The 23,873-nt window shown below is 37.8% G+C and overlaps 1 protein-coding gene across 1 annotated transcript; it reads left to right on the top strand.

Annotated features, from left to right (window-relative positions):
- The first annotated feature begins 20,047 nt into the window (after positions 1 to 20,047).
- Taar1 (trace amine associated receptor 1) lies at positions 20,048 to 23,100 on the top strand. The gene has a single exon (XM_005389216.2). The coding sequence runs from the start codon at positions 21,183 to 21,185 to the stop codon at positions 22,197 to 22,199; it is 1,017 nt and encodes a 338-aa protein (XP_005389273.1). The 5' UTR covers positions 20,048 to 21,182; the 3' UTR covers positions 22,200 to 23,100.
- Positions 23,101 to 23,873: the final 773 nt, after the last annotated feature.

Raw genomic sequence — 23,873 nt, 5'->3', positions numbered from 1 at the left:
ATGTATTCCCAGGGGTTTTTCCATGTTTGAATGATTCACACACGTCCTTAGGTGGGCATCTGCAGCCGGTGCATGGTGGGCCAATTGTGTCACTGTTTCTCTGTGTCATGATAGTTCCCAATTGAACAGCGGAGGCCGGCCTGAAGGCCATTGCGCAACAGCGCTCGCGGCCGCATGGCTCCTGTTGCGCCGGGGGCCCTCCCTCCGGGGGCCTACCAGTCAGGGGGTGAGCTGCCGGTGGGAAGACCGGCGCTCCCCACCTGTGGCTCCGCATGTGCCAGAGGCTACAAAAGATATTAAGTTGTTTATTTTCTTGTAGATAAAGCTGCAGTGCAGTTCAGCACAGATAACCACATGATTATGCTATCTTCTGGACCGTGCAATTTCAGACGCTTGAAAGCCACATCCTTCATACCAAGATATTTCTCACACCAGCCCGAAAAGATGCCAGTAGACACATTTCTTTCTGTATTGAAGACTTTGTGGTTTGTTTATATGCTTTTAATAGCAAATATCTCTAAGCATGGATGTATCTGTTTTGCTGTCAAAAACTTGGGACCTTTGCTGCAAAGAAGGGCTCTCAAATGAAAAGAAGTGGGCAAATGTCTGAGAAAAGAGCAGTGGAAAGTTGTCATGCGAAAGCTTTGCTAGCTCTACTGCAATACGTGGAGAGATGGGTAGTAAAGGGTCCTCATTTCAAGGAATTCTCCTGGAGCCTGAGAGATTTCTGGAACAAACCATATACATGGCTAGCTTACAAAGAAGTTTATATGCAGTTCATTACTAAGATAAAAAGTTATCTTTATGGCATCAGAAAAAAAGCTAAGTGCAAATGTAAATGTCAAATGCAATTGTAAAGACTATTTCCTTATTTTTGTCTCAATCAACTGATTTTTTTGTTTACATTGTAAGCAACACTTCTATACTATTTATTTTCTATATTTTTTTGGTAGAATGAATAGAAGAATTTTACCAGTAAAATGGCTTTGAATTCCTATCTTCCTCCTTTGATTGGTGGTAGAAAATTTCATAGTTTTTCTTCCATACTCTACATCATCTGGAGTGATATTCTATTTGCAACAAATAAAGTTTTATTGGAACACAGCCACACCTATTTATTCACTATTGACTATGGCTTCTTTTATGTCACAGAGACAAAGTTGAGTAACTGCCACAGGCACATGGCCAGCACAGCTTAAGATATTTACTTTACAGAAACAATCAATTGACCCATCATTTATTTGATACCTCTGTGAATAAAAAAGCACACACTCTAGTGCTTATGCATTTCACCATTTGTCATAATCTATAAGGACTTGATTTACTGGTGGTGATGTCTGGATATGGTACTTACATTACACTGGAAAATAGTCAGTGTTTGTGCCAGGTACATTCTGCTCTGTGCATCTGCTTTTAGAATCTTTTTAACGGTTCAGAACATTTTGAGTATTCTGTGCTTATAAGCTAATCCCCCAGGAGAATCAGTGCTTTTAGTATACAGTGCATCAGACTGTAAAATGATCCTGAGTCCTCCCACTTAATCCTTGTTAGCCAAAAGTTCTCTTCTCTTAAGAGAACTTGTGCTAAAATTCCTATTGATGATGGTGAGCATAACTGTCAGAGAATCTATTTCTTTCATTGTTTCATGTTGAAAGTAGTGTTCTTTTTAGGTAGACATGTGGGGTCACAGTATCTTTTAAAATTATTAGCTGCTAAATATATTCAAAAGGTAGTCTATGGAGGTAGGAGAGAATCCTTTTTTGGTTTTGTGAGACAGGGTTTTGTTATGTAGTTCAGGTTGGCCTTGAATCCACTATGTAGCCTAGCTTGGCCTCAAACTTGCAGCGATCCTCCTGTCTCCACCTCTTAAGTGCTGGGATTACAGGTGTGTGCCACCATGCCCAGCAAGAATCATCTTTAATGGCATAATTTTGGGCATTAGATGTATAGGAGCTTGTTTTCTAGCCTGTAATTTGTAAGTAAAATGATACTAGAAAATCCAATTAAATTCTCTCAAACTTATCATAATTTGGGAATAATCCTATCTATTTCATATATTTACTGTGATGCTATTTATGCATCTAACAAGATCCATTTCATAGTACATATTTGATTTATATTAGTATTCATGTAGAAATAATTTTTAAAGATATATTTTGAAAATGTCATGAACATATCCACAGAAACACAGGCCTCAGCCTCCTGAATGCTGGGATTACAGGCATGCACCACCATGCCTGGCTGTTAGGAATAAGGAATATGTTTTTAAAACATGATTGTTAGAAACTGAAGTATTTCAATTGCCTATTAGGAATTAGTCTGTTTTTTAGAAAGGTTTTATGCATACTCCAAACAGAAACCAAGATACTTTAATTTTATTCTTTGCAAGTGACATGATAGGAATAGCAGAAATCATTAGCTGCAGTTTGTTAAGCTTTTTTTTTTTATTTTAAAGTACTAGGCTATGTGTTTTAACTGAGAGGACAAAGAATATTTATCTTGACAGTGTAAAATACACTTCTGTTGATCAAACAGATGTTAGGATAGAAATTATTTTTGTCTTTATGAGACAGAGTCTTGCTATGCAGTTCAGGCTGGACTTGAGCTCACTTTGTAGCCCAGGCTGGTCTCGAACTTGCAACAATCCTCCTGCCTCAGCCTCCTGAATGCTGGGATTACAGGCATGCACCACCATGCCTGGCTGTTAGGAATAAGGAATATGTTTTTAAAACATGATTGTTAGAAACTGAAGTATTTCAATTGCCTATTAGAAATTAGTCTGTTTTTTAGAAAGGTTTTATGCATACTTCTCTGTTCTAAATGTAGCAGTGTTGTGAGGTCTGAGATGCAGAAGCAACTTGACGTGAGCTTACGAGTGAGGCCTGTGCCAGCTGCTACGTGCAGTTTCCTCTTCTGCACCCCCATCGCACAGCTTTTGACATCTTCAGCAGCAATGGCCCTGCTGTTCTGGGTCTGTTTGTGTTTCTGTGTTTCCAGGAAGGAAGAATCTCTCCAGCTAAGTACATTTTCCAGTTACCAGACAGAACAGGACATCAGATGAAAAGAAGATTGACTGCTGGTGAAGTATTGTCATTAGCACGGGTGGAAATAAAGGAACTCCATATCAAAGCAACCCTTTGATTTAGAAGCTTTTAAAATGAAAGACTAATTCATTCAGCAACCTTTTCCCGTCAACCAGGATTTTTTGAGCATCGATGGAGTTCAAAACACTGCCTCAGGGCACAGGAAGACATACTGCTCAAACAAATCCAACTTCAATTTCTTTTTTTAAAAATTATTTTTATTTTATGCAAAAAAAGTAAAACAGAATTTCATAACAAAATAATAGGAGAATAACAGTACATTGCATATTTTCATGTTTAAAGTAGTTACTCAGAGTACAAGATATGAGCATAAAAACTTCTCCAGTCAATATTAGCACAAACCCTCCTTTTCAATGAACTAAGAGACACTAGTAGTATAGCTAACTTGCATTTCTCTTCCTTTTCCCTTCCTTCCTTTCCTCTTACCTCCACCTACTTCCTTTTTCCATTTAAACAATTTCTTCCCATGTCACAGTATCTATTGTACATTTTAGACCTAGTTACTCTTTCAATTTCTCACATGAGAGAGACAGTACAATGTTTCACATGTGAGTCTGATTTATTTCACTTGTAAGTATGGTCTCAAGTTGCATCCATTTACCTATAGAAGTCTGCATTTATCCTCTTTACGGCTGAGTGGTACTCTGTTGTATGAAAAGACCACATCTTTTATCCATTCCTCAGTTGATGGGTATTTGGTTTGTTTCCAGGATTTAGCTATTACAAATTTTGCTGCTGCAAATATGGGTGCACATATATTGCTGTGGTATGATGTTTTTAATTTTTCTGGGAATATATTCAGAAGGGGAACAGCTGGGTCAAATGGGGCTCTAATCTTATATTTTTGAGGAATCTCTAAACTGATTTCCACAGTGGTTGTACCAGCCTAAACTCCCACCAAAAGTGTAGGAAGTTCATTTTCCCCCACAGCCCCTCCAGCATGTTATCGGTTGATTTCTTGATGATAGCCATTCTTTCTGGAGTGAAATGGAGTCTCAGTGTTGTTTTAATTTGCATTTCTTGAATGGCCAGTGATGTTGAACATTTTTTCATATATTTATTTGCCATTTTTATTTCTTCATCTGAGAAGTGTGTATTCATGTCAGTTTCCTATTTTTGGATTGGGCCTTTGAATTTGGGGGGTCTGATTTTTTTTCAATTCTATATATTTGTTTTAGATAGAATTCCTTTGTCAAGGGACAATTGGCTAAAATTTTTTCCCAGTCTATAGGTTGTCTTTTCACTCTGTTTGTGATTTCTGTTGATGTGTAAAAGCTTTTTAATAAGACGAGATCCTAGTTGCTGATTCTTTGAAGTATTTCCCATGCAGTTTGGATTTTATCCATGAACTCTCTGCCTACACCTATGTCTTCAAGATTTCTACCTACTTTCTCTTCCAGTAGATATACTGTTTCTGTTTTAATACTTAGATCTTTGATCCATTTTGACTTTAGTTTGGTGCATGGTGATAGACACAGGTCTACTTTTAGTCTTTGGTATGTGGAAAGCCAGTTTTTCCAGCACCATTTATTAAAGAGGCTATCTTTTTTCCAGTGAACATATTTGGTCCTTTTGTCAAAGATAAGGTGGCTGAGTGTGTTTGTAGTTGTGTCTGCATCTTCTAATATATTCCATTGATCTTCTGATATGTTTTTTAGTGAGTACCATGCTGATTTTATCACAGTAGCCTTGCAATACAATTTCAAGTTAGGGATTGTGTTGTTTCCTGCCTTGCCTTTGTTACCCAGCATTGTCTTTGCTATTCTAGGTGTCTTCTGTTTCCAAATGAGTTTTAGAAATGTTTTCTCTAAATATGTGAGGTATGCTAATGCTATTTTGACAAAACAGAGATTGCATTAAATTTCTGTAACAATTTTGGGAGTATGGTCATTTTCACTACTTTGGTTCTTCCTATCCATGAGAAAGAGTTATCTTTCCATTTTCTGATATCTTCTTTACTTTAATCTCCTTTTGTAGAGTACTATAATTTTCAATGTATAGATCTTTTGCTTCATTTGTTAGATTGATTCCTAAGTATTTCATTCTTTTGGCTGCTATTGTGAAGGGTGTTGCTTCCCTAATTTATCTCTCTGTGAGTTTGTTGTCTGTTTACAGGAATGCTATTGATTTCTGAGTGTTGACTTTATATGCAGCTATGCTACTGAATTTGGTTATTAAATCTAGAAGTCTTTGGTGGAGTTTTTGGGGTCTTCTAAGTAGAGTATCATGTCACCTCTGAATAATGATAATTTCACTTCTTGTTTTCCAATCCTTATTCCTTCTATTTCTCTCTCTTGTCTAATTTCTCTGGCTAATTAGAACTATTCCAGAACTATGCTGAATTGGAGTGGTGACAGTGGACATCCTTATCTTGTTCCTGATTTTAGAGTGAAATTTTTCAGTTTTTGTCCATTTAGTATGATGTTGGCTGTTGATTTGTCATCAGTGGCTTTTATCAGATTGAGGTAAACACCATCTATTCCGATTTTCTGTAGGGTTTTTTTTTCTTTTTATAATGAATGAGTGTTAGACTTCGTCAAAAGCTTTTTCTGCATCTATGGAGATGATCATGAGATTTTTGTCTTTGGCTCTGTTGATATGGTGTATTACATTTATTGATTTGCACATACTGAACCCTCCCTGAATCACTAGGATGAATCCCACTTGGTCATCATGTATAATCTTAATGATTTGCTCCATTCTGTTTGCTAGTATTTTATTGAGTATCTTTGCATCTATGTTCATTAGGGAGACTGACCTGTAGTTCTTTTTTTTTTGGTTGGGTCTATCTCTTTTTTTGGTATCAGGGTAACGCTTGCCTCCAGTAATGACTTAGGGAGAACTGCTTCCCTTTCAATTTCATTAAAGTGTTTGAGGAGTATTGCCATCAGATCTTCTGTAAATTTCTTGTAGAATTCAGTCATGGGTCCATCAGTACCTGGACTTTTCTTTGTTAGTAAGTTTTTAATTATATTTTTTATTTCATCATCTGATATTAGTTTATTCAGAGTTTTTATATCTTCTTGATTCTTTGGTAATTCATATGTTTCTAGGGATCTGTCCATTTCTTCTGTGTTTTCCATCCTATGAGAATAAAGATTTTCAAAGTAGGTAGTAATGATCTTTTGAATTTCCACAGGATCTTTAGTGACTTTTATCATTTTCAATGTTCACTGAATGAATATGAGTTTTTTCTTTCCTTCTTTTAATAAGTTGGCTAGGAGTTTATCAGTTTCATTTATTCTTTCAAAGAACCAACTCTTTAATTCATTAATTCTTTGTATTATTTTCTTAGTCTCAATTGCATTAATTTCTGCTCTTTATAATTTCCTCCCTACTTTTGGCTTTGGTCTTAACTTGCTCTGCTTTTTCTAGAAGCTTGAGTTGCAGCACTAGGCTTTTCATTTGTGCTCGTTCTGTTTTTCTAATGTGAGAATTCACTGCTCTAAATTTCCCCCTTAGGACCGCTTTTATTGCATCCCTTCAGTTCTGGTATGCTGTATCTTCATTCTCATTTAGTGGTAGATATTGTTTAATTTCCTTTTTAATTTCATCTGTGACCCATTGGTTTTTCGGGAGGGTATTATTTAATTTGCATGTGTTTATGGAGTTTTTGAAGTTCTTTGCCTTTCATTTCCAATTTCATTGCACTATGATTGGACAATACACATGGGATAATTTCAGTTTCTTTGCATTTACTTAAGCATGTTCTATGGGCTAGCATGTGGTCTATTTTAGAAAACCATGTGCTGCTGAGAAGGATGTGTATTCTGATGTTGGGTGGAACACTTTGAAAACATGTACTAAGTCCATTTGTTCACAGATTTGGTTCAGTTCTGATACTTCTTTGTTGAGTTTGTGTCTAGTTGATCTATGTCTTTGTGACAATGGGGAATTAAGCTCCCCTTTATGATCGTGTTATTGCTTATTTTATTCTTTGTGTCTATTAATAATTGTTTATATAGTTGGGTGCTCTCATATTTGGTACATATATGTTTATGATTGCTATCTCTTCTTCTTGAAGTTTTTCCCTTACAAATATGTAGTGACCTTCTTTATTTCTTTGTTCATTGTTGGTTTGAAGTTCTCATTATCTGCAAACAGAATAGCTATCTTTGCTTTTTTCTGGCTGCCTGTTGAATGGAATATTGTCTTCCATCCTTTGACTTTTAGTCTATGAATTTCTTTTTTGACTTAAATGTATATCTTGTATACAGCATATTGTTGGATCTTGTTTTTTGGTCCACTCTGCCAGTGTATTTCTTTTGATTGGTGAATTGAAGCCACTTACTTTGATGGTTATAACTGATATGTATTGGATTATTTTTTTTCATGTTATTTTGGTTCCCTGCTTTTCCCCCTCTGTTTAATTGCTTGTCCTGCTTGGTGGTTTATTTGTGCTGTTTTTCTTGGAATTTGTGTCATTTTTATCTCTGCCTGTTATATCTTTCAGTACTGTTTGTAGTATTGGCTTTGTGGTCATGAATTTCTTCAGTTGTTCTTTGTCATTGAAGTATCTTATTTCTCCATTAATTTTGAAAGATAGTTTTGCAGGGTACATCAATTTTGACTGGGAGTTGTATTCTTTCAGAATTTGAAATACTTCACTACAAGCTTTTCTTGACTTGATTTATTTTGAAAAGATTGCTGTGATTCTGATGGGCTTTCCTTTATAGGTAATCTGTTTCTTTTCTCCAAAGCTTTTAATATTCTTATTTTGTTCTGAATTTTTGGGATCTTTATTATATGTGTGGGTGTAAATTAATTTTGGTCATGGCTATTTGGAATTGTTTGTGCCTCACCTAACTGTATATCAGTTTCTGTTCCCATGCTTGGGAAATTTTCTGCTATTATTTCTTTTTTTTTTTTTATTTAAAAGAGTAAAAGAAGGATAACATAGTAATAGGGGGATTTACTGAATTACAGACAAAGTGGTAGGACAATATCAATTGTTATTTTACCTATTGGTATGTTCAAGATAGTTTCTCAGGAAAATAAATAGACAAATAGTAGTGAGTTACAGACAAAGATGGTAGGAAATTATCAATGGTTGTTGTACTATACTTTGGTTTCTTCAAAGTGGTTTTTTTTTTTGTTTGTTTTGTTTTTCTCCGGTACTGGGAACCGAACTCACAACCTTGTGCTTGCCAGGCAGGTGCTTTGCCGCTGAGCTAAATCCCCAGCCCCTCTTCAAAGTGGTTTCTAGGGAAAACAAGTAGAGATTTACATGAGTGATCAATTAAATAGTCACTGACTGTTCTCAATGGTTGTTTTTGAAAACACATAGTAATAAACATACATCCATCTGCAAAATAGCATAGGAACAAGAGAAGCATTACAGAGAGTTATGGACAGATTGGTAGGAAATTATCAATGGCTGCTGTAATACATGTTGTTATCTTCAAAGTAGTTTCTCAGGAAAAAAAAAGGTATGTAAGAAAGAGCAAACAAGTAGTTACAGCCTAAGGGTTGTGATAAATAGCAGATTATCTCCTCATCAGTGACTCCTTTCACCGAGGTGTGATGGTGGCAAGGAAGGCCAGGATTGAAAGAAGGACCGAGAGACTAGCACTGGTGTCCAGCAATAGGTTGTTTACTTTTTCCTCTATAGTCATGATTATGTGGGGCTCCTCCTTGAAGATAACGGTCTGGCCAGAGGGAGAAGGCAGAGTATGCCCTGGGCCCCTTCATTCCTGTTGGACCAGCTGGTAGGAGGGGCCTGAGCTCTGGGGCCTTCACTTCAGAAGGCAGTCTGACCTCTAGTGCTCATCTTTACAGTCAGGGCATGGCTAGAGGGCTTCTCAGGGCATTCCCTCTGGAGGTGGTCTGGCTTTTGACAGCTGTAGCAGATGAATGTAGTTGACAAGTTCTTCTTGGGGCTCCGAGAATCAGACTTAGGGTCTGTTTCTCTTAGTGCTGCAACAAAGGCAGCTGTTTTTTCTCGGTCTCTTTGTTTTTTCTTGGTCTCTTTGTTTTTTCTCCTTGGCCTCCTCCTCCTCACAGCTATAAAATACTGAAGAGGCAGTTCTTACTAACATTTCAAGTGAGCTATCTGGGGCAAAAGCCATTTTGTGTAGCTTTTTTCTACTATTTGGGGCTGACTGAGTAATAAACTTATCTTTAAGAATAGTTTGTCCCTCTACTGAACTGGGGTCCAGAGAAGTATGCTTTATCAATGCCTCTTGTCTAATAAAGCAGAGGGGTGTTCTCTCCAACCTCCCAGTGCATTGGGACCCTGCAACCACTTAGTGTCCTCTCCCCAACATCAACACAGGCAGCAGAAACATGTGGATGAAGTCCTCGGTCTGCTAGTCAGTCTCAGCACCATCACGTGCAAAGTATCCCAGGCAGGTAACCTAGACATGTACCTTCTCCATGAAGGCGGTTCTTCAAAATCTGAATATTGGGCACCCATGTAATCCATGAAGTCTCGGTGCAGACCTCTCCAGAGCTCCACTTGCTCCTCCACCACAGCCTGTACAGTTGGGGGAAGAATGGCCTCCAGGGGGTCTCCCCAGGTATTGCACAATGTCCTCCTCATTTCCAACTCCAGAATGGCTCCCATGTCCCCAGTCCGCTCGACCTCTGAGTCTTTGAGTGTTGGTACTCTCGTGTTCTCAAAGTCCTTGTTCATCAACTGCTCCTCCGCTGACTCCAGACCTTTCTGGCTTTCAAAGGCAGGACCAAGAGTGACCCGCCATGTGACATGTTTTCCTGGAGGTTTCTCCATGTTGAGATGGTTCACGCACGTCTCTGGGAGGGGCCTATTGTGTCAGTGCTGCTCTGTGGCATGGTGTTTCTTGACTGCATGGCAGCTGCCGGCCCAAGGGCCAGTGCACATCTCCATGCCACTTCCTGAGCGCATGCTGCCTGCCTTTCTGGGCACCTGCACTGTGGGTGTGCCATGCCCTGAAGGGCCAGTACTCCCCCAGCCGCGCAGCCTCCTGGAGCAGGTGCCCATGACCTGCCTGCCTTCCCAGGTGCCTGTGTGGCCGGGTCTCTGCTATTATTTCTGCAAACAGTCTTTTTATGTCATTTGTGTTGACTACTTTTCCATTGACACCTTTCAGTCCTATATCATTTTTCTTTTTAGTATCTTGTAGCTGTTGAATTATAATTTCCTGATCTCTTGTTATTTTTATGAGATCTCTCTTTTTGTGATAACTAGCCGCACTCTTATCTTCAAGGTATAAAAGTCTATGTTCAGTTTTGTTGAAGCAGTTTTCCCAGCTTTCAATGGAATTTTTAATTTCCTGGATATCTCTTTGAATCTGTTTCATGCATTCTATTTCTTTCCTATGTTGTTCATTCAAGGTTTCTATCATTTTTCTATGCTCTTCTATTTTTTTATCTATGTTTACTCTAGATTTGCTGAGCAATTCCTTCATTATGGTTTTCATTTTTCTCACCTGAGAGAATATTTCTGATCTGATTCCATCTATAACCTCATTGATCTATTTCTTTACTTTGATTGCTATCATTTCAGAAATTTCAAGTGTGTGTCTTTCATTTCCCTCTATCTCAGTGTCTCCTGGACTTGTTCTGGGTGGGCTGGAGGTCTGAGATGAAATTTTGCTTCTGTGTCTAGTCATTTTCCATTTCAAAATTTTTTTGAAATGTTTTGTTTTCTCTGTTCATTCTTGTAAGTTTTTGTAGTAGGTAGCTATATCACTAGTATCAAGGCCTCTCTAGGAAAAGTCTGTTCTTTAGGGATGTCTTCTATGTGTAAAAGGTTCTTCATTTGTGTGTGTCCCAAGATCCTACCTTCCCAATTAAGTATGAGATGTCGCTATCTATTTGGCTCATTTCCCAGTCTTCTAGTGTTGGGCTGTGGTGAGGTTGTTACCCTTTAGCTTCCCTGTCTTGTTATGGAAGGGAGAACAACTGATTACAACAGATGTGACATCCTAGCTAAAGTAGTATGATTATCAGTAACAATAGTATGAACTACAGTTTAGAAACTGCAAACTGTGGTGACTATTAATTTTGTACCTTAAGCTATAGGAGGAAAACCTATCATTATATGACAGGACTGGTCATAAATTAGGTGCCTGTATGCAAACTGTTTCCCCTTGGCCTGTGGTAGAACAACTTAAGAGGGATAGTGGATAAAACAAAGATAACTGAAAAGAAAGTACAAGCAAGGCTGGAGGACAAAGGGTGATCATGCAAGCTTTGGGAAACTAGAGAAGAGGACACAAAAGAAAGAATGAAGAAGTAAATAAGGGATTATCTGAACTTGGTCTCTGGGTTTTGGGGATGGGATTAGTTTTCAGTAGCTGGAGCTCTCCCCAGCCACTTAGAAAAGAAAAAAAGAAAAAAAGCTAAGAAAAAAAAAAAAAAGAAAGACAAATAAAAAGGAAAAAAGAAAAGCAATTGCTCCACAAACCTGCTTCTATTCTGTGTGTCTTTGTCCCCAAGCACAAAGCTGGCTCACCTAACTTACCATCTGTTGGCTTGTATTGTTAATGTTGTTTCAGACTTTTCCATACCACTAGGTCTGCCTGTCCATCGTGTGCACCCTAGTTGGGGTCCTCCTATCTGGTTGGTGTTCTGCCAATCACCTGGTCTCACCAATATAGGGATGAGGAACCAGTCACCTAGATTCTCCCTGGGCCAGTTGATGGGTCCTGAGAATTTTCTGAGAATTTAATAAATTCCAAATATGAGGTATTCTGCTTGTTTGCAAAGAAAACCTCCTCTCAGAATGACAGGCACCTGCTTGATTTAGGCTAACACTGAAGTCATTTTCACAAAAATAATGACATTTTCAATGTACTGTTCATTGAGCTGAACTTGGGCATTAATTCTGGAGCCAATCTTTGGCATCTAAAAGTTTCTGAAATTATATTCATTTAGTACAAGCTAATTTCACTTGTGCCTCTTTGTTTGTTTTGCTATGACTGCTTTTAACAGTGGCTATTTAGGTTCAAATTGACTATCATGGAGTATCAGTGTTTCTTTGGTGATTCTAATCCAGGAGAACGGGACAGCTGATTGTACTGACTTCTTTCTAAAATATAATTGACCCAGTTAGTTATAGCCATGTTGATGTTGTGTAATGAATCACCTCAAATCTCAGTAGCTCAACCTGATGGCAACTTATGCTCATGCATCTGTGCTGTGAGCCAGAATGTCACTGCCACATGCCACATGCTCTCATGTTCAGTCCCTTCCAGCTGTCCATCACTCTACTTGGGCAGGTGAGCTCTCTGAGATGTGTGCTTTTCATGGTGGTGGCAGAGAAGATGTACATAAGCACAGGAGTCTTGGAAAGGCTAGATTTGGAAATGATACATTTTTCTTTTTTTCTGCATTCTTTTTGCCATAACAAGTAAAACAGCAAAATTTATATTCCATAGGCAGAGACCATGCTCTACCACCAATAAAAAAAGACAAGTATGTGGAGGTTAGGAGGGTGAAGAACTGGATTAATAATCAATCCATCTTACAATCTCATAATTTTTGTCACAGAATAATAGATTCAAATAGATAAGAAAGTGCACGTCCAGCTATTCTTTGTGCTATACTGAAGGCACTGGTTCCACATAAAAAACAAGGGTTGCTTCTGTTAGTTTTACACTAATGGGATACATATGTATGACCATATGACCTCTAAGGCAAGATTTTTTAAATAGTGTTTGGTAACATTACTAATTTATAAATCCCACTAGAGAAAATGTAAGATAGAATAACTTAAAAATATCAGTGATTTAGAGTAGGGATATTTTTTAATAAAAATTTTTGCTATTGCTGTGAATACATAACTATGTGTGTATTAAGATATAAAATGTTTTTCTCCCTATATGCTATGATTTTTAAAAAGTTTGAAATCTAGTGCTTTAAAGTATATTCCTTTAAAACATTTATTTTTTTCTTTGCAGTATTGGAGATTAAAACTCAAGCATACCAGAGAATTTCTCTACTAAAAATTTTAGTTTTTAGTGACACATGGTAATTGTACGTATTTGTAGTAAAGTATTATTTAACTTTTATAAAATGGCATTAGGTTTAAGTGCATTCTGATTTTTAAAACTGTTCATTTGGTGGCTACGTGTCATCTTCTTTGAGAGTGAATTGCTTTGTGTTACTTATTTCCTTTGTACGGATCTATAATAGAGGAGCACTTCCTTTCAAATCAGTGAATGATTGAATCAGATTTAATGAGTTCCTATTTATACACTGTTACACTCATGGCTGTAATGATGGGTGATCCATGCTTGGATTTATTTTTGACAATAATGGTAATATTTACATTCTCTGTTTAGCTTGCTCATAGCTAATTTTCAAGTGATGGTTTAGAACAAAAACACCTCCTGGTTATATTTCTTGATAATGTGGTTAGGTTGCTTCAGAAACATTTATTATCAGCTTATCTTTTTTGGATTTTAATATTTGTGTTGCTCTGTTTATGTTAACCATGGTTCGTCAGAGTTGCAGTGGGTGCTTGGCGGCAGCAGGTGTACAGGTGACAGATGTGACAGCCTGGGCCCTCAGGCAGTGTCTCTCTCGGCCATGGCTCTCACCCACTGGCTGTGCCTGCTGTTTTACCAGGGAAGGTAGGTCTGAACGTACCCTCAGCTAAACAGGCTGAGAGACCAAAGCAGAGGCCTGAGTAGCTTTCCTTTTATAGAGAGAATGCTAAAGATAATGAAACTTAGTGGTTTGGTAGTTCTCCATGATTAAAATTTAGGATTATTTAGTGCAAAGATAAGCAAAGCTTCTGTAATTTAGTTACTTAATACTTGTGGTAAGAGAATCTTTAAAAAAGTAAACTTTTAAGTAATTTGCTTCACATATATTTTTTCTACTGTTTCTCTTATTAAAAAAATACATCTATGGAAAGCCAGGATATTTTAAAAATTGAAACATTTTTCCTTATCTCCTTGTTTCAGTAAGTGAAGAAGAAATTCTATGTTATGTCTACAGGTTAGTTTTAACTTTAATCAGGAGGCTCCATGAATATTGCTGGAGATTATTTTTCTCTTTTACTTGTTGACTGTAGCCAAACAGATGGATTTTTCCACATTTCCTGTTTCTTTGGAATAACAACTGTTTCTTGTAATGTTTCATCTTAAGAAAAATGGTTTAAAATTTGGAAAACTTGTTCTTCCCGCCTTGTGTCTATTTTCCTCTTTAAAAATAAGTACTAGATAAGTTACAGAGCAGCAAAAATATTGCTAGGGTAAAATTATTATCAAGTCTGTTTTCAAGTTTGCATAGTAGAACAAAAACAGTACACAATGTAACAACCATTGTTAACTCCTATCAGTTTATTTTGAGGTCATGTATCGTTTTTGTGTTGTTTTGATTTTGTGTTCATTGTTGTTTTGTTAGTTTTTTTAATCTTTAAAATAGAAAAACAGGCAATGGATTTAGTTCAGAAATTTAGCAAACTGACTTTGTTATGAGAGTAAAAATGATAAATAAGTCATGGAAAGAATTATATAAGCAAAATAAGCACAAATAATACAAATGCATTAATAACTGGTCACCAGTAATTTGTAAGAAATGAAACTTTTATAAGTAAATAGATGCAACTCAAAACCATAATCATAAGTGAAATAAATCAGACCCATATGTGTAAACATCATATTGTCTCACTAGTGTGAAAAAACGAATAAGTGAATCGGATCTGAACTTTACAGTAGATACTGCAAACTGGGAAGCAACTGTTCAAAGAAGGACAAACTGTGACAGGAAAAGGGGAAATGAAGAAAGAAAAAAATATGTATACACAAGATAGTTAAGAATGTCATAGAGCTAATATCTCTTAGTTCATTGAAAAGAAAGTCATGTGCTAATATTGTATAAACAACACAGCATACATATATCTTCTACTCTGAATAACTACTAGGAAGATGACGATATGCAATGTATTAACTATTGTAGCTGTCTTAATAATGTGTTTTTAAACTCGGTTTCATTGTTATGTTTATCTTGTTTTAAAAGGAAAGAACTGGGATGGGGGAAAGGAGAAAAGGAAGGGAAATATATATATACACACACAAGATAGCTAATATAACTGTACCACTGATTTCTAATGATCTACTGAAAGGAACAGTTGATGCTTAATTATTTGATCAATCTTGCATTCTTACATCTGGTAATCTGAGCAGCTTTGTTGAAGATAACAATACGTAATATAACAACCATTGTTAATTTCCTATCATCTTATTGTGAAATTCTATATCATTTTTATTGGTTTTGTCTTTGTTGTTATTTTGTTTTTGTTTTTTTCTCTCTAAAATTAAAAAAAGAAATGAAACCTATTCATAGAAAATACATTTAATTGATTAAATAATTATTTTTCTGGTTTTAAGAAACATGAGATATTTAGAAAAGAATAAAGTAAAACAGACCTGGTATTACACTACCCAGGAAAAACTTGTTTTAAAATTTAGTTTCTTTTGTTTGTTTGTTTGTTTTGAGACAAGGTCTTGCTATGTAGTCCAGCTTGGCCTTGAACTTGCTATGTAGCTGAGGGTAGTCTCAAGCTTGTGACAATCCTCCTGCTTCCTGAGCGCTGGGATTACAGGCATGTATCACCATACTTGGTTCAGTTTCCTTTTTTTATTGTTCTTCTATAAATATTTTTGTTTCAGTATCACCAACTCTTAGTTAACAATATTAAGAACTGAAATACAACACAGGATCACTGTTACTATTGCACATAGGAATGGTGAATTGCCATTCTATTTCCTTCGAATTTCTAAACTCATTGTCCACCCTCTGGCTTCCAGAATGACAGATGAGCAGTTGTGTGTTAGTCCAATTCTCTTTTTCTCTGTTGAGGTGCTAAATATCAAATTTAAGGTTTACACAGAGCCACACCCGCAGTACACTATGTTTTTAAATCAGTTTTTTGTATTTTTTCTCTGCATGCTTATGAGAGTTTGACATTTATCTTTGGAATTCAGAACCAGGCTAGGTGTATGTGCACTCATTTTTATTGGCCCCAGGGCACATAGACAAGAATAAACTCCTCGGTTTGTCACCCGCTTGCATGCGTCCTTGCTTTAGTGATAATGGAAATCAAAACAGAGGCAACGGCAGCAATGGGAAAAGGACTTCAGCTTGAGGAGAAAAGCCGACGAGAACACAGTGCTGAAGGACACAACCGGGCTGGCCTGTTAACAAGGCAAGTGGCCGGTTTTATGGAGTTGCAGCGATGAGATAAGACCAGGTTGATCATAATCTCATTTCCTGTCTCGCAGTCTCTGGGGAAGTCCTTGTAGCTTGAGGGACGATTCAGTTTCCATGAAGTGATTGCTCCTGCATCGAGGGTCAGTGTCAGTTTCCAGGAAGCTCTGCTGGAATCCAGGGTGACTACAGGGTTAGGGCAGTGACTGGAGGCTGCTAGGTGCCCATTCCAAGGGGCAAGAAGAGACATTGAATGTCCCTGCCAATCTCTCGTCTGGTGTCCTCAGTCTCGAAGAGGAGTAAGATAAGTTAGACCATTTTAAGGTTGTAGAGTTGACAGGCATCTCACCCAGAGTTTTAAGGCAGTAAACAAAATGGATATGGCACTGGGGATTTAGCTCAGCGGCAAAGCGCTTGCCTGCCAAACGCAAGGTCGTGAGTTCGGTTCCCGGTACCGGAGAAAAACCAAAAAAAAAAAAAAAAAAAAGACGGATACAAAATGGAGACGGAGATCCTGGGCTGTGTTCTGTTTTTAGTTACGTATTGGATTATGTGTAAGCCCAAGTAAAGAGTCGTTATTTTCTTCAGCAAAAACAATTTGTAAGTCCCTGCCTGCTTCAGAAGAAAACATAAACCATACTTTTAATAAGAAAAACTTAAGTTCTTGTGAGTTTATTTATTTCTCTGTCCTTTTGTGTTGATTCCAACAATTTTATTTCCTTGTTTAGTTGATTCTTTGGGGGCTATGGTGAATGTATCCTGGATTTAATAATGTTTTCTTGAGACAGGGTGTCACTATGTAATTCAGGCTGTGTTCAACTCACTATGTAGCCTAGACTGGCCTTGAACTATGGCAGTCCTCCTTCTGGAGCCTCTCTAGTGCTGGGATTGTAGGCATGCACCACCACAGCTGGCTATTGTCTTTTGAGGTCACTAAGGTCACTGAGGATGGTAGGACACAAAAATGCTCTATTTTTTAAGGGTAGCAGGTCCCTAGCTAAGGTCCAGGAGTGCACCTCCCTTTTATTCACATGGGGGTCTGCATGCCAAATTAATTTGTTCATTCATTTAATCTTTTACTCATGCCTTGCACTCAGTCCATGCTCTAGACATTTTCCAGATCATGTAGCGGGTAAGCATCGCCCATTCTCCTATGACACACTACTTCCGTTTGCTTTACCTCTGTTTATCCACTTTCTGCCTCTCCTGCATCATTCGACTCAAAAATGCATGCAGTTTTGAAAAAGCGTTGTGATGTTTTTAGTTTCCTCTTGGCATTCTTTTTGAATGCTTATTTACTTGACAAACACCCTGTGCAGGATGATTTCGTACACACTTTATCAAACGGAACTCACTCTACACTCATAAAACCCCCAAAGACTGATCTGTACCCCACCCCGTGGGAAGCTGCAGCCTCAAGAGACAGTGGGGAGCTGGACTAGAACCCAGGCGGCAGCCGCTCTTCTTCACCGCCCAGCCCCAAACTCGCACGTGCAAAGCTGAGCTCCTGACTCTCTCCCACCTCTTACCCTTCTGCAGTCAGCACTTGGCCCTCTCGGGAAATAGTGTCTCCATCCTCCAGCAGCTGGAACCGAGAGCTTTACTACTTCCCTTGACAACTTTCTCCAAACCTACAGTCAGCCTACCTGCAGAGGTTGCTGACTGCATCTTCAAACGTGTTCAACCTTAACTGTTTCTCTCCACCCCGACGGCCCTGCCCCATCCAAACCACCTGCTTGTCTCACCTGTGCAGGCGCATGATTTTGGAGCGAGGGGTTTGTGGGGAGAGGTCAAACTGCCTTCCTGTAAGGTTAAATGCTGCACCGCGTTGCCTGCGAATGCATTACACAGCAGCTGTCTTTTGTTAGATAAGAATGTGAGACAGGCACGTGCAGCAGGTGTGATCAGAAAATGTCAGCGGTGTGTGTGTGCCCGCCACACTCACGGGTCACATTGCAGCTGACAATGCTCTCGTCCAGGGCCAGATCTCAGAGTTCAGCCTTGCTATAGCCACTGCTCTTTCTGTTGGGATTTGAAGCACCTCTCAGAAGACTTTCCCCTAAAAGTTATTCCTCCATTTCAGGACAAGTTAAACATTTCTGACTTCTTGGTTCTAAACCCAATGTAAAATCAGCTAATTTCCAGGAACATCTACAGGGAGAGAGGATTTAAGGACCTAGTGTCTCGGAACAAACACTTGCCATACCTGAGGTCTATTTCATGGATTCACCTAGTGTGTGTGTGGCTGTTTCTCTAGCATAATTTAAAGAATTTGTCTCCTCTGAGCAGCATAGACTTGTGGCGTTTCATAAGCTAAATGCATTTGCACTGTTGGCATTTCCTCCAGTTTGCTCAGGTGGACACTGTTTGGTCAAAAACCAGCTCAAGCTTTAAGAGCTTACAATAAGTTTGAGGCAGTGTTTTTGCAGGCCCATGAGGTTTTTTTTTTTTGATAATTTTTATAGGATCTATAAGAAGTCATAAAGCAACAATATATTTGGATGAAAACAGAGTCTAACTATAATTTTAGGACCATGACACTTTTAAAATCTCCCCTTACTCCCCAATCAATAAAGTTGGCTTTATTACTGTTCTTTATTTCCTCTGGGTTGTAACTCCTGCCTGGAGTCCTTACACCTTATGCCATTGGTTTGAAATGGGTTTGAAAGTGTTTTTAACAAACACTTCTAAACAGTGATTTTTGGATTTTTCTGGCTTCCTTTAATACATCAATAGCATAAGAAAGGAGAAAAGGGAGGGAATGCTTTGGAGAAAATCTAACTAGATTAATAACTTTAGCAATAGAGTGTAAATAAATGTGTACACAAATTTCATAGTAAGAATCTGTTATTTTTTTTTAGTAAAATTTTAAGTATAATGTAAATATTACTTAGTTCAAGTGACCTAATAGTTTTAGTTTGTTTTGTCATGGAATGAGCTTGGGTATCCAGTTAAGTACATCTTTGAGATTTATTTAGTATGAGAACATTTCCTCCCAGGAAAAGATAGAAGTAGATTAGAAAAGGTGTTTCAAATGTATGAAAAACACACATTTTAATACCTAAACATTGCATTTTTTTCAGTTCTGCTTTGGGTAAATTTAGATTTCTGTTTGGTTTTGATCTAAACCTTTAGCCCAGAGAGAAGGAAAAATGAATTTTCTGTTTTCTAGCATTTTCACAATATAGTGATACATTGTAGGACATTTTCAAACTAATGGAGTCTAATGGAGCTTTGGGCTTCTTTAACGAGGAGAGGAGGCTTTGCAGAGGATGACATCTCTATTTTAACAAAGTCTCCTCTCACTTATTTTATGGGATTTTTTTTATAAGAAAAAAATTGTAATAGGTGTTGAGCCTAAAACAAATAAATAGGCAGGAGGGCAGACAGATAGACAAGCAAAAGAGGTCTCGTGCCCTGCCTATGCCCACAGCACACATCAAACTTCAACTTCCCTGGTTCTCTTTCCCCTGCTGTGTCTCCGTTGCAGTGCTCCTTACTGTGGACTTTAATTGCTTATTAAAAATTCTAAGGCAGGTGGGACGCCAATATCATATTTTACTAAAGGTGTCAGTGTTTAAGACATTACAAATATTTTTTCCTTCCTTCCTTCCTTCCTTCCTTCCTTCCTTCCTTCCTTCCTTTCTTCCTTCCCTCCTTCTCTCTCTCTCCCTCTCTCTCTCTCTCTCTGTCTCTCCCTTCCTTCCTTCCTTTCTTTCTTTTGACAGTCTCACTACCTAGCCCATGCTGGCCTTGAACTCACACTTCCTTGCTCCTGCCTCAGCCTCCTGAGTGCTGGGAATATAGACGTGTGCTCCCTGTCTTGGCTAAGATATCATAAAGTCTTACATGGAAACTTAAAGCTTAATGTCCTTTAGTTTATCTTGAATTTATTCTTTCTGAAGTAGACAGAGTAACTGGACTGATGAAACAATTGACTTTGTAATTGAAACTTGACATCACATTCCAGCTTTAATGGTTTAATGAACTAAGCCCTCAGTGTCTTTCCTAGAAAACTAAGCTAACAAAGTATACTGAGTCTTCCTTATAAGGAATAACGTTGATAATAAACAATGCATGGAATATTTGTAGAAGCACTTGGCACTACAAAATGCAAATAAAAGAAGAAAAAACTCATAATAGTCTTTCACTACAATTAATTATAAGAACTATTTTAGCCAGATGTGGTGGCACATGTCTGTCATCCCAGCCACTCAGGACGCTGAAACAAGGGAATGGTAAATTGGAGACCAGTTTGAGGAACATAGCACAATATTGTCTAAATATAAATATTTTACAAGGGGCGGGAATGTTGCTCAGTAGACCACTTGCCTTGCATGTGTGACGCCTTGGCTTCAGTTCTCAGTACTGGAAAAAAAAAAAAAAAACAGAGCACACACAGCGAGATAGTGAGTATTAATTCTGTATAAGGGTCAGATTTAAATTATTTTTTTTTCACCATCATATTTTAGTTTTAAACTTGCTTTTATTTTTGATTGTTAGAATGTAAGCCTCACTGCTAGATTTTGGCTTCCTATGGACAAAGACTGTTCCCATAGATTAAAACAAATGAGAATAATCACTTGGCCTCTGACCTAATATTGTGGCAACATTGCGTGTAGTTCCTCTAAGAATTAGGTGTTATAGTTTAGCTCCAGTTAGATGTTTAAAAGTTTGTTGAGCTGAACTGCAGAACTGACCTTGGAATGAAAGCTCCTTCTGAAACAATTATTCTTCAAGAAGCGATTGGTATTTTTAGAAGTGTGTTGATAACATTGCCTGTGGTTTATTCTTTTTTCCTTCTAGGTTTCTGGGCTAGTTTTGTGCAAATAAAAAAAATAGAAGGAGAAGGAAGTCTATCCTGACTATGGGTTTGGGAGAGAGATTACTCAGCACACACAGGCAAAGATAAGCTGGTGTGTAGTTCCGGAAACGATGTCTGTTTGCCACAACGTAATGAACATCTCCTGTGTGGGAAGCAACTGGTCGAGCGATGTCCGTGCGTCCCTGTACAGTTTGATGGTGCTCATCATTCTGACCACGCTGGTGGGCAACCTGATGGTTGTCATTTCCATATCACACTTCAAGCAACTTCACACCCCCACCAACTGCCTCCTTCGATCCATGGCCACTGTGGACTTTCTGCTGGGGTGCCTGGTCATGCCTTACAGCATGGTGAGATCTGTGGAGCACTATTGGTATTTTGGAGAAATCTTCTGCAAAATTCATACCAGCACTGATATTATGCTGAGCTCAGCGTCCATTTTCCACTTGTCCTTCATTTCCATTGATCGTTACTATGCTGTGTGTGACCCGTTGAGATACAAAGCCAGGATGAGTCTCTTGGTTATTTTTGTGATGATCTTCATTAGTTGGAGCGTTCCTGCTGTTTTTGCATTTGGAATGATCTTTCTGGAGCTAAACTTCAAAGGAGCTGAAGAGATATATTACAAACACATTCACTGCAGGGGGGGCTGCACTGTCTTCTTTAGCAAAATAACAGGGGTACTGGTCTTTATGATTTCTTTCTATATACCCGGGTCTGTTATGTTGTGTGTCTATTGTAGAATATATTTCATAGCTAAAGAGCAGGCAAAATCAATTAAAGGTACAAATCCGAAACTTCAGACTGGATTGGAAGTGAAAAACGGAATCTTACAAAGCAAAGAAAGGAAAGCTGCGACGACGTTAGGGCTCTTGTTGGGCGTTTTCTTAATATGCTGGTGCCCTTTCTTCGTCAGCACAGTCATGGACCCTTTCCTGAACTATCTCGTTCCACTGACTTTGAATGAAGCACTGATTTGGTTTGGCTACTTGAACTCTACTTTGAATCCAATGGTTTACGCATTTTTCTATCCCTGGTTCAGAAAAGCACTGAAGACCATTTTAATTGGTAAAATTTTCCGAAAAGATTCATCCAGATGTAAAATATTTTTAGACTCAAATCCATGAAATTATTATATTTTGCTGGTCTGCAAAACATTTGATGATCGTATTTATGAACACAGTATCACCAACCACGTGTACTAACCACGTGGGTCTTATATCAGCAATTCCATTCAAAGTTCCTAGGGAGAGTTAAATTATGATGCTTATTTCTCATTTCCTATTTGAGACAAGGTGGGTATGATGTTTGACCTTCTTCGTGTACACACTGAAGTTTTGCAACGTCACCATTTAAGGGCCTACATGTTAAAGAACGTCGTCTGTCTCTGGATGGAGTGTTATAAACTGACAGTGGTCCAGACTCACCTGTTCAATAAGGCTGTGTGTGGGGATGTAAATTAGAATGATTTTGTTACAGATGTGTATATGATTGTCATATTTGTATAGTTCATGGTTCCTCCATCTCTGTAGGCTCTGCTCCTGTGAATTTAGCAATCTCAGGTAAAAAAATTGTAAATAAAAATTTATATCTATGCAGAACTAAATAGTAAAGACCTTTTTCCCTTGTCACCATTCTCTAAAGAGTTCAGCATAACTACTTACCCAGTGCTTACATCAAGTTGGGTGTAATATGTAATGTAGAGATGATTGATAGTATATGAGATGAACACAGGTTGTTTGCAAATACTTGCCATGTTACACATGGGACTTGGATAGATGGATTTGAGTGTCTGCTGGGGAGCCTGGGACCCATCCACAAAGATCCTGAAGGACAACTGTCTGTTTATATTTTCATAAATTCAACTAAAAGTACATATTGCTATTACTAGTTGTGAACACATTTGTTATTTATGCACTTATTAATATATACTCCCATCCTGAAGCATCTAGCTCTTCATCTCTACAAAATAACTTTTTTTCTGGCTCTCATGTTTGTGAATAATTTTGAAAATAAAACAAACTACAAAAATAAAATGTCATGTAAAAGAAAATGTAAATAAAAATAGCATACCTCACTTCTTGGAAAGAATTAAATCATTCAAAATTCTTTAATATGTTATTGTTTTTGGTGACCATATACTATTACTTTGTATGGATAAACAAAAATCTTCCTAACCATTCTCTATCATCTACCATTGGGGAGTTTCTGGCAAATCACAACTTTGATTAGTTCTACACTGTCACCACAACCTTGCATATTAAATATGAGAAGACACCTGAAGAATGACTCCCATTTTTAAGCACAAACTATAAATTGTAGCAATAAAACATTCCGTTAGTAGTTAAGATACTCAGTCTAGACCCTGTAAGAGTCAGAGTAAGATTTTCTTTTTGTCTTTTGCCTTTTGCTTTTATTATATTTTTGTTTTATAAACTTCATTCACTTATTTTTAGTGGTGCTGGGGATTGAAATCAGGACTTTCTACATTGTAGTCAAGTGCTCTACCACTGAGCTACACCCCAGCCCTTCTTTTTGCTGTTTTTTAAAAGATAAGGTACATAAGCATTTTCCAGAGTTCTTCAGTATAACTCTTTGTCCAATGTTTTTATAATATTATACGGTAAAATGGGCTGTTCAGTTCTGGATACTCCTGGGGAGCTTTGAAGTAATAAGGATGTTCAGATCGTGTGTCAGGAACAGGGTCTATGTTGAAAAGGGTAAATTTGTGTGACAGATGCCATAGCTTTACATTTAGCTTCAACACTTACCCATAATTATTCAGAGTTACTTAAGAATGG

The sequence above is a fragment of the Chinchilla lanigera genome, unplaced genomic scaffold, assembly GCF_000276665.1.
Source record: "Chinchilla lanigera isolate Chin_1 unplaced genomic scaffold, ChiLan1.0 scaffold00035, whole genome shotgun sequence".
Classification (NCBI taxonomy): domain Eukaryota; kingdom Metazoa; phylum Chordata; class Mammalia; order Rodentia; family Chinchillidae; genus Chinchilla; species Chinchilla lanigera.
The sequence above is the reverse complement of the archived record's forward strand: the minus strand, read 5'-3'. Positions and strand labels throughout refer to the sequence as shown.

Coding starts and splice junctions, on each gene's coding strand:
- Taar1 (XM_005389216.2), top strand. CDS start 21,183: ATGTCTGTTTGCCACAACGTAATGAACATCTCCTGTGTGGGAAGCAAC.